The sequence below is a fragment of the Cygnus olor genome, chromosome Z (assembly GCF_009769625.2).
Source record: "Cygnus olor isolate bCygOlo1 chromosome Z, bCygOlo1.pri.v2, whole genome shotgun sequence".
Taxonomy (NCBI): domain Eukaryota; kingdom Metazoa; phylum Chordata; class Aves; order Anseriformes; family Anatidae; genus Cygnus; species Cygnus olor.
In genome coordinates, this window is record NC_049198.1 from 12,802,130 (window position 1) to 12,814,393 (window position 12,264).

At 35.7% G+C, this 12,264-nt stretch overlaps 1 protein-coding gene across 1 annotated transcript in view; it reads left to right on the top strand.

Moving 5' to 3' along the window:
* The window catches only part of SLC1A3 (solute carrier family 1 member 3), a 61,552-nt gene that overhangs the window by 11,859 nt on the left and 37,429 nt on the right, over positions 1-12,264 (top strand). Inside the window, exon 3 of the mRNA XM_040542230.1 lies at positions 7,734-7,871. Coding sequence (XP_040398164.1) covers positions 7,734-7,871 — 138 coding nt within the window. The remainder of the gene's footprint in view (positions 1-7,733; positions 7,872-12,264) is intronic.

Sequence of the window (12,264 nt, forward strand, 5' to 3'; positions counted from 1 at the left end):
GTGCTGGTGGCATTTTTGTCTATTTTAATTTTCAAACAGCACTCAAATGTTTTATATCCTCAGATTTAGTATGCAAAATGTCCTCATATAGGCTGTGTCTCATAAAGCAGTGATTTTACTCATTGCTTAGTTACATCAGTTCTTCCGCACAGCTTCAGATGCCTCATTCACACCATATGCCTTCTGTTCACAAAATCTAAGGAAGAGATGCTGTGTCTGCAGCTGAAAACAATGTGCAAGTTGCCCAGTCATAGCTATCAAGGTCTTTCAGAAGTTCAGGCCCCTTTAAAGTTAGTCATTAACAGGCAGAGGTTTTGAGTCTCCTAAGTCTGAGCTGCAAACTGAGTGTCCTGCAAAGCTATGTTAACCTAGTTATAAATGCTTATAAAATACGTGAAAATTACAAAATGCCTCTGGATCTCTGCAAAGTGTACCTGCAGACTGATGTTACAAGTCTGGTGTGATTTTGGAAGGTAACGGCACTCAGTGGATGAAGGAGATCTTCAGGGTCATGTTCAGGAGGCAGGAGCTGCTGATGCAGTGGCTGCAGCACTACCACTCAGCCTCCGCTTGGTACAGCTGGGAGCACCATGGCACACGTGTGATGCCTGAGCAAGGGTAGCACAGAGACTTCTCTTCTGATACAGGGAACAACTCTTTGACATCAGTGTAACTTTCTCTGGTGTACATTTTTTTTTCTCTGGATGTGTCTCTTTTTATAGTGTTAGAATTCTATCCAGATGGAATCTGAGGCTTTTTTTCTGCTGTTTTTGATCTTTCATGGCTCAATTGAAGCAGGAGTTTCAGCTGAATCCCTTGATGTCTGGGAGTCTCAGAGAGCCCCAAGGTTCATGGGTGCATGCGCAGCAGACTCTGTAGCACGTGGGTAACGACCAGCCTGCCACCATCACTGCGTGCCATCCAGGACTCCCAGGGGTAGCCCAGTTGTGCACAATAAATATAGTGCATCCTGACTAAAATAGTTTTGGTTTTGGTTTTGTTTGTTTGTTTTTATGCACAGATAAACCAGGTAGTTCTTTTTTTTTTTTTCCCCAAAAGAAATAATATTTTTCTGCTAGAACTATCCCACACCACAATCTCATATCACAGGCTTCTGGGTCCCAAGCGCGTCTAGGATATTTGGCTCTCTTAAAGGACTTCTCCCCTGACTCCTGTCATCATATCTCTTCAGCAAAGTAAACAGATCTATTTGTGTCCAAACTGACCCATAGTCTGCTTCGCTATATGAGAGCTGTGAGCTACTTTGAGCACAGCTCCTTAAGCTCTCTACTGCTCTAGCATCATGCAGTTAAAAGTGCAGGAACACATCACAGGGATATTCAGCTATAGATGTGATATTCTCTGTTGGGCCTCTGTCATTTAAGAGCTGTAGAGAAAAGTCAAATAATTTATTAAGCCAATTCATACCAGGTCTTCTTCAGGTCTGGAGAAAAGCAGCAGGTTCTTGTTGAAAATAATTCACCCTCAGAAATAGAGAATTTAAGGAACTCCAGGCTACCTATTATCCCCAATTCTGAATGGCTTGTGAGGAAGAGTAACTGATAAGGTTGCTTAAGGATACGTTTTTGCAATCAATTAAGTCAGTCTTACTCTGCCATAGGTTGCATATTTATAGCACCAACTGTTTTTTTTCTCCACTTTCAATTACACCAGCACTGCTGCCATCCAGCACAGCAGCAAACCTGCCCAGGGAAGTAAACTGGCAGAAAACTGTCCCAGTAAAAATAGTTCCTCCCTAGTTTAGCTCCCAAATTAGATCATCTCAGTATTTGACAAGTGCACTAAAACAGTAAAAATTTGGATCAGCTTAAACCGTAGCAATTTGGTACTCTCCACGACATAACCCCCTCAGTTTGATGCCATGTGTGCCCATTCTTACCTTTGTTTTTTGCCCACCACAGAACTTCCAGGAGTAAACAGTCTGGAATTGCCTCTCCTGAACCAAGGGGATTTTCCTATTTTGGGAACGAAGACTCACAGAGAGCTTTTTCAGTTACCCCACCAAACACACTTTATGTTAAGGAGCTTTAGAGAGATCTTACACCTCTAGGATAAAAAAGGTTGAAGAAAAGTAGTAAGGCGGCACTGATGACTATATAACAAAAGATTCAGTTCTCAAATGCTTAAGAGCAGTAACAGCTACAGACCTAAATTGATTGAGTAACTAAAAGTAACCATCTAGCTACTGAACAACAGTTAGCATAACAAGAGCCAATCTTTATGATAAAATTGATGAAAATAGCAAAAAAGTCACACCCACACAATAATAATAATAATAATAATAATAATAATAATAATAATAATAATAATAATAATAATAATAATAATAATAAATTGCTGCAGTACTTAATTATCTAATACTTATGTTAGGCACCTAGCATTTAGGTTCATCAAAGTGGTGTCAAAGGGAACATGTCATTGTACCCACATAAGGAAAACCAGAAAGGAAGGAAGGATCGGGTAATATAAAGGGGAGTAAGGGGAATGGGGGGTGAAGGGAAGGTTAAGTATAAAATTGTGAAAGCAAAAAAAGATGAAGAGCTTAAGAACTATTATTGTCGGCGACTTAAAGTATTTCTTATCACTTAGAGAGGTTATTTACCTGTTTGCCTCAAGTAAATACAGTTGAAACCTTATCTGAATATGGCTCTTAAAAGAAAAGGTGTCAGAACAAAATGCTAAATTAAGCAGAGACAAATGACCCAAAGAACAAAAGCATTCATTCCAGGGCTCCACAGGAACATAAGAATGGAATGGTTGTGCAGCTAACAAAAATATACAATGTCCCATTAAACTGGTAGGAGCCTGATTCTCGTACTGGCTGTAGCCCAACTTCTGTTATAGAACAAAATGTTATTTGCTTGCTGGTTACAAGATATTCAGAAAGATCACTCTTAACAGTAGTTATTTTAGTGATCATTCTACCTAGTCTAAGGTAATCTTTCCCAGTTATGATGACACTTTCTATTTCTTGCTTGAAAAGAAAAAGTCTGTATGTCCACTGTTAAAGAAAAGGATATTGATGCAGACCTCATTTAACAGTGTTTTGAGATTTACTGGTAAGAATCAGAAGATCTTATTTAAAGGGAACTTTTGCACTGTTATTAATATACCATCTAGTAATTTCCTCTTGAAATAGGTTTGAGTGATTTATGATGAATTAAAGAATAAAACTGCTGGATTTTGTAGTTTCTGCATGAAAATATAGAGAGCATAGACGTTATAAAAATATACACTCCAAATGTTATGGGTTTATTTCCTGTGTGTTTCTGATGTAAGAGAGAGATGAAAAACTTATAAGGATTCATTACAAAAATTGAGAATTCACCTGTTTAACAGAACTGCTGCTATTGTTCACTTAAAAATATCGTGCCATTTCTTAGGAGCTTCCTTATTGCCTTAAAATTATCAGTTAGTTGAAGTAGGGGGAAAAAAAAATTGTCCTTCCCTCTTTATTAAATTTTCGTACCTAATTCATCTAAATAGGGTAAGGAGGAGGATAGACTTCCCTAAAGTTCTTAAGTAAGCATTTAGATCGGGGTAAAACCCCGCCTATCATCTTCTAAGAGTTATGGTTAATTTTTTTTACTGATGTGGTGTTTTAAATCCATGTGTAGATGTACAACATTTATCTATTTCATCTATGTAACACAAAGAATTGTGTGAAACAGTTTTCTACCACTGTAAGACCAAGGCATTTTGTAATGTAGTTAAGAAAGTTTTCACTTTTTCCTTGAAGTATTTTAAAGTTCATTTGCAAATATAATTTGATTGTACTCTGGTAGATCAATACAATTTTTTTTTTTAATAATGACTAGAGACAAAAAAAAAAAAAGAAAAAAAAAAGTTCCATAACTAAACTATTCCTAAAAAAAGAATAGTTTAAAAATATTTTTATTGCTGCTTCAGACCCTGATTTTAATACTCAATTCATCACACTTCGATGTTAGTCCATTTCAGAAACTTGATATAGAAGGTCATACGTTTATTTACATTTATTACCAATCATAGATGTTCCCACAGTTTGAAAAGCTTCATATGAAAACTGCTGTTTTCCTTCTGATATTGCAGCATCTGAAAGTGAAAAACTTATGCCAATCATCAATGTTTTCCCGCATTAGAAATAAACAATCCCAAATCATATCTACCATTATTGTTATTTAAATTCTATCACCATCAACCTTGTTTTCCCCTTCTGCTCCTTGAATTTTTAAATTCTCTCTTCATATAAGTTGAGTTTTATTTTGAACATCTACAGTGGAACAAAAATATTAAAAAATAGTTTAGTTTATTTATTCTGATTATCATCAGGATTATCTGTAAATGAGTGTTTCCATAAATTTGATTGTATCATTGAGAAGTGCACCTCAAAACCCATCTTTTTATAACTCTAACCTAATTATCTTCTTTAATAACTGTAGAAAGTATTCAGCAATATTAGTCTGTTGTATGACTATACACGTGCAAAATTCATCTCCTTAACTTAAACAAACACTACTGTTTTTTGTACAGGAAAAGGAAAAAAAAAAAAAGGAAAAGAAAAGGAAAAAAAAAGGAGAAAAAAAAAAGAACAGATTCTGTTAAGAAATCTACGCTTTCTTGCAGTGTGGATATGGTACACCATTTACCATTTGGGAAGTTAGGCTCTGATATTGTAGATTAGTTGTTCTTTTCTGTTATAGAGGGTAGACAGAAACCTGCACAACAGGTTGTGGGAGAATGTTTCACACAAGGCTTTGTTTCATTACAATTTTCAGAATTAATCAGAAACTTGAAACTTTTACTGAGAAAGGCCAGCTCCAGTATTTACTCTTCTCAGTCTTGATTGTGGGGCTTGCTGATCAGTACAACACTAACCATGCACGGGCATGGATGGTTGCTGAAATACTGCACACCTTCCAAAGGTTTAATACCTCATACCATGTCTAATTTCCAGAATTCATGTTGATACTTTGTCATTGTGCCTGCCTTTAAATTATGATTGTATGGTGTTATCATAGAGGTTTTAAACCTGTGAATGTTGGCCCTGAATTTAGAGCTATCATAGAGGTTTTAAACCTGTGAATGTTGGCCCTGAATTTAGAGCTATCTTGCCAACTTCTACTTGTCTGTTTCAATTTTATATTTTTTTGCTAATAAAACTTTGACATGAGGTAATATGTTGTATCTAGATATTTATACTGAGGACTGAAAAAGAAATTTCTTCTCCCTATTTTCTAAAATCAAGAGAGGATGGTAAAACCATGCTATTCTTCTTTCATTAACAGACTACAATCAATAAATTTAATTTCTTAAATTCCTTCTTCTGCACGTAAGATCACTATGTTAACACAATTTTCAGACCTTTGAAGGAATAGCAATTATATTTTACATGTAGGGAAACTGAGTCAGGGGAACTTATTTTGGCTTCACATAGATCAATAGCAATGCTAAGACTAAGGCTGAAGAATTAGTAACCATCAGATGTCAGCCCAGGTCACCAGGGCACATTCCTTCCATGTTGTAGAATTTTTTTCTTGTAAACTGCAGTGGTGGGCAATACTGTAATAATGCACAAAACATATTAGGACAAAAAAAAAAAAAAAAAAAAGGCTCAACAGGTTTGCATGGTGCTTCAGAAACCTACTCCCACTACCAACAGTATTCAATGAAACTGCCATCTGCTTGGGCCCTGATTCTTTCTTAACACACTTTGTACAGCTTGGACAGTAGAGGACCAGATAATAAAGCCCTTATAGTATAGCATAAGGACTAGTTCTTATAGCAGCCTTAGAAGCCCTCACTAACTTCACAGAGGCTTTGTACTGGTGCAGAGATTAATCCATGTGGAACTAATTGCAGGACTGCAGCCTAAGTAAGAGACTGGTCTATCTCTATTTGCTTGTTATCCAGTTGTCAAAATGTAGTGCTCATTAAGTGCAGAAACAAAGGGTCCAGATAAATTCTTTATATCTGAGAAATGCGTTTCCCATGTAAAAGGAAAATAAGCAGTAACGCTGCAGTGAAATTTAAAACCTTATTGAAAAGAAGGGGACTCTAATGCAGGTCTTCTGAGGCCCTTTCTCTATGTGGTTTATGATCTACTTTTACTTTAAAAAAAATCTATGCAAAATGCACTTTAACTACCTGAGTCCATGGAATATGAATGAGGCTAAAATAAATACCTTCCACTGCTACACATGTCTTCTGTAGTGTGAGCTGCATGACTTGTTCCAGTTGTACTCTAATCACTTTTCCGCCATCCTGTAATATTGGAGTTTTCTGTCCTGCATTTTTCTGGACTCTTCTAACCTAAACATTATAATCTACTGTATGGATTTACAAATCAAAAATCCTGTTTAAAAAACAAAATAACAACAACAAAAAAAAACACAAAGTGATCAAGAACTGGACCTAGTCAATGTTATAGCATTATCAGGGCCTGCCCAAGTTCTAACAAGCTCTAGAAGTGAACTTGGGTGCTCTACTGCCTATCATCACTGACGATGCAGTTCCATGAAAGGTTTTAGGACACCTGAGTTTACTTGGCTGCCAAAAAGGACAGTCACACTCTTCTTCAAGGCAGATTTCTACCTATTCCCTTGTGGAGCTACCAAATCTTGTGCAGCCACACGAACAAGTCACCTTAGTGAATTGACCTGGCTGAAAATTAACCCAGTAAAATAAATTATTTCTGTGACAGTAACAATTCTCTGATCCAACTTTCTATACAGGCACAATTAGCATAAATGCTAGACAGTGGGCAAGAACATGGAGTCAGGAGTGCAAAAGACGAATAGTTGAATTTCACTACCTGTGTGGTTAAGGAGTGCTCAAGATACAGCCATGTGTTGCTCAGCTTGATATAGAAAACCTACATCATATAGGCACCAAACTGTTTAATGCTCAGTACATTGTAATGAGTAGTGTCAATTAACCAAATAATGAAGTAAGAAAATAAGGCAATTCGTGCCAGGTGAGGAAGTCCTAGCTGAGAAGTGTGGGTTGCCACATGTCAGTCTGTCTATGGCTTCCATTTTTAAATATCTGTTCATAGCAAGACAAATGGATTCAGGCACTCCCTCACCCCACACCCTCAGGCACTGAAACCCACCACATAATTATCCAGCAAGACCTTCCAACCCCCATTAAATGCTTCTTTGCATGTGCTTGTGTGTCTGAAGGTAGGCATGTATCAAGCTTACTTACATCCTGGTGCTGTTTTGCTGCGTAAAGATCTAACCACAAGGGGATTCTCAGCTAAGTCTCCCCTGGTTATCTCATCCAATCTGAAACATGTTTACAGGATCAGGCCCAACAGAGAAAACAGGCATGGACAAGACTTCTGAGGGTTGGTGACTAGTATGCATATGCATTATATATATGATTACACTCAAAATCTCAGAAGTCAAAGCACTCTGCTGCAGTTGTAGGGCACTGTTTCCCTTTCATTAACACTCAAGATGTACCTTTTACACAAATCGTGATTTTGTAAAATTGAAATGCAATCAACCTTCTGAATCTGTTACAGTGAAAAATAATCCACTGGCTTCAGTAGGACTACTCGTATAAGTAGCTGATGTTTGAGAGAGAAAATCAGGAGTGCAATCTAGAGCACAGTAAAAAATGCATATTACAATCAGGTATGCCAACTAACTACTATACAGATATACATGTTCAGATGTTACTACTACTTTAGAATAATGTTATGACTATCTTTTCTCTCTCCTCAGGTGTAATCCTTGGATTTTCTCTCCGATCATACAAGATGAGCTATCGGGAAGTCAAGTACTTTTCATTTCCAGGAGAACTACTTATGAGAATGCTGCAAATGCTGGTCTTGCCACTAATTGTGTCCAGCTTAGTCACAGGTAAACAAAAAAAAAAATTCTGAAGTTTTCTTTTAATTACTTTGATAAAGAGGCACACAGTGAATAACAAAACAACAACGACAAAAAAGAATATTCCAAGTGCTAGAACAGAAGTGTTAAGAACTACAGGGGAAAAAAAAAAAAAGGAAAAGAAAGAAAGAAAAAAAAAACAATACTGTTTCTGTTGCTGTGTTAGGGACAATGTAGCAAAAGGTGTGAATACACAGGCACACAAAAAAAAAAGAAAAGAAAAAAAGATGCTTTTCCCATTGCCCAGACAATCTAACTGTATAAGTTACTGTATGTAGCTGACTCTGTATTCCACTTTCTTCTCTTACTTTCTAAACAGATGTCTTCCTCCACAATGTCCTACAGTTATCAAAGAGAATAAATCTCAGAAAAAAGTATTTCCAAGAACCAAGAAAATTTCAACTATTGATTGTGAACAATAGCCAGTGCTACTGATCTGTAAAACATCTACCTCCTGTCCTTTTAGCAACAGATTAGAAAAAATAGCTTTTATATATATAATATAATATAATATAATATAATAATATATATATATTGTTTGGAAGAAAGTTCATTCCATCAGTTCTGGTTTTATTTCTTCTGGTTAGCAACTCTATTAAGCTTCTTCAAGCTGTTCCTTGAGCTACACATACAATACCTAATTGCATGTGATCATTTATGTCTTGCCATTCCACCTAAGTTTCATGAAAGACCTCTCTTTTATGGATGTTCAGGATGTACCTGTGATGTGTTTATCCTATTAATTATCTGAAGAAAATAAAGTAAATAATTTAGACTATCAGCAAATTAATGGTACATCTTGGAGAACCTAATCATAGCATTTGCTGTGTGGTCCTAGGACCTAAATACCCAACACACTACCTTAATGGTCGGAGGATCCAGAGACTATAAGCCATACCCTATTCCACTGATTTTCAAACATTTTAATATTAGGATCTCCTGTTAAATACAAATGAGCCCAGACCCCATCTTCAAAGATACTAAAGACTACGTACATATATAAACCGTTAATCTAACAGCAGAAAATTAGGGTATTCAGGGTTGTAAAATCATTTGCCTTCACATATTTCAAGGAGAAGGAAAAGCTTGTTTCTGTATTGTATGAATACTTGTTTCATCTTATATGAATACTGAAAGCTTAATGCATACTGAAACTAGATAAATTTATGGATCTTGTAGTGGAAACAGTAACAGGTTTTATTCCCAACCAGTGTATAATTCTGTTGCCCATTATTTCTCATATGTCCTTACTGTCTTCTTATCCCTTTCACCTCCAAAAAACCTCCCCAGATTGGCTAGGCATCGATAGAAGAACCGTCGAAAATAGAAAGGGAGAGACATTTATCTTTCTTCAGTGTCAGATGAGACTCCTGCTGCTACTCCTGCTACTATATTTTGTAGGATGAGTTATTGAAGCAGAAATTACCTGCTCAGTTCCTTCTAAATCTACATCAGTAATGGTTCCCTGAAAGAGCTGCAGACAAGACAGGAAGTTTGGTAGATCAGCCTATATAAGGACTTGAGTTAACTTACTTTCAAAATTCTAAGTAGAAACCCTTTGTTCAGGTATAGATCTCCAGATCCAGAGTCACAGGTGTCACAAGGATCTGGCCTTGCAATGAAAAATATACCAAATATCAAAATACCAAAACAATGAGTTCCCAGCTAATTCTAGTCTGGAAAAGATCTTCCATCCCTGTATTTAAACAATACCCTTCTTTCTAACTTTTTTTTTTTTTTTGGTAACATTCTTTTACATTACTATATCAAGATTTCTGGCAAAGAGAATGTCATCTACCTATAAGATTTATCTTATTATACTGGTGCTTCACAGTGTTTCCCTTGTGGAGTGTATTATTCTTAGAGTTTCTCTTTGAAGTACAGACATTTATTATCAGGATGAATAACAAGAGTTTAAAATTCCTTGGTCAGGAAGGAAATTATCGCAGAAAACTCAATGCAATTTCCAAATGAAGTATTTGATTCTTTTTTTTTTTTTTAATCCTTAAATACAGCAGTACCACATCTTTTTTTATTGGATAAAATTTCCCCTTTTTTGCTAAAAACTTTAGAAAAACTATTTTCTACACTGAGTGATACCTTATTTAGCACATTATTTATAATCATTACAGCTATACTACTGTACAATTTCATAGACACTATCAAGGTATTTGTTTCACACATTATAGGTTAATTCATTGGATAAAAGTCTTATCCTTCTTAAATAAGTTTTAAGACCACTCTGTAGTGCATCCATGAGCCAAGTCTCTTATTTCCTGTATTTTATTTGGCAAAGCTGTAACCATAAAATTCCTCCAGGGTCTTACATGCTGATAATGTAATTATTTCTTCCCACTGCAAATTATCTGAATAAATATTTTTACTGTTTGTAGACATGACAATATCTCCCAGAGATGATGTTCTGGGTTTCCATTTGCATTCATGTAAGTGTGTGCAATATAACAGGTATCAGAACATATGATGTCTGAAGGATTAGAAATAGGCTTGACATGATTACATTCCTTTGCAAACTCTTTGAAAGGCATATAAAATAGAATAAAAATGAAGCAATAGTTATAGAAGGTATGGGCTGTTACATTAGAGAAAGATAAATGGATTAAGTGAGGAGCCTTGCTCTTCAAGTAAACAGTTCTGACAGTCATTCACAGACTCTCACAAGGTAAATATGGTTAAGTCAATGATTAAGTCAGCTCTGTCACATTTCTCTAAAGACCTTTTTGGTGTTTTCACTAAAGAAACATTGCAGAATCCCATTTAGAGGTTTTTATTCACATTTGACTTGTGACTTAACCACTGTTGCATGTGGCTCAAGCAGGTACACAGTTTTCTCCATGAGATTCTATCTTTTGATGTATATGTTACCAGGCATGTACTAACATCTGCTTGGGAGAAAATTGAGGTTATTTGCATACCTTTCACCATCTTTTATTGTTTATAGGAAAATGGGATTATATTAATATCTGTATTCTTCATCTTCTGTGGTTTAGGCATAAATCCTATGCATATTCTATGCTGGTCTTTACAGTCTTACAAATGTGAGAACTCCTAAGTCAGCATTCCCAATCAGTATTTCTTACAAAGCCTAGGGCAAAATTAAGGCATAGTATATGGAAGTCAACGAAAATAAACAGCGACATAGAGAAAATTCCCATTATGGGTTATTTTATGACTAAGTCTGGACTGAATTCTTGTACAAACACAAGGCTGACAGTTTTGTTCCACTTCTGTTTTGAATTTGCTGCAGTTATAGGAGTTCAGAATATTTTATACTTTCTTATTGTATTATAACTCGAAGCATTTGACATAAACAATTTGCTTGACGTAATTATTTTAAAATATACATTGTCCCTAACAATTATATAAAATAAACGTATGTGCATATGCTAACAATTCAACTCATCATGAAAAAGGCAAAGACTGCAAGATTTACATTACAAAGACTATATGTTAACATTTTTTTGAGCTGTTTACAGAAAGAACATCATGCCATTAAAATTCCAGCTCTTATAAGTGGCCCACAAGTTTTGTCTGCATGCTTCATTTAGGTGGAAAGTTTATGAAAATAACTAATGACCAGTCATTAAAAAGCGTGGTTAGATCACAATGTATATAAAAAAAGATGAAACTAGAGAAAATTTCTAAGACTTATTTGCAAACATTTTGCACAATTATGATCGCAGTTCAGTTTAACAGACATGCTCTATCTCTCTCCCCAAAATTTTGGAAGCTTGGACCACTACTTTGAAATGAAAATAAACTAAAATTAAATCCAGTGCATTTCTTTCAGGTATCTGTGTCTGGTAAAGTCCAGCAAAACGTAAAAGCCCAGTCAATCTGCACATTGGTCAAACACAGTAAGAAAACAGCCCGGGAATATTTACTAGCTTAAATCAAGCTGGAAGAAAAGGAATGTGAAAATAGTGAAACAGAGTGGTCTACTGACTGCCAAAGATGATATATCAGGTCAGCAATAGTAGAATCAAGCAAATATTGTGATCATGAGTACCAGTGCAACACACTGTGCAGTAGGTAATAATGTTTGCCTGAAGTGTTAATGGGAGCAATGCTGATACAATAGGAATGAAATTTAATCACAGATCAGGATTTTGTGTGCACAAAAAAATAAGACTGTGAATTGTCTTATACAAATGCAGGCTGCATAGTAAAACATACAATGTGTTTTACTATATATGTCAAGGACGGGTGTGGAACAATTACCTCAAAGATGAAAACAATCTGTAGTTCATAGTATGTCTTCTTTGATATTAATTTCCCATTCTAATTCCAATTATGACATGACCCTCTTTCATGGATTCTGGAAGATACAGAAACTTCTCTGTCT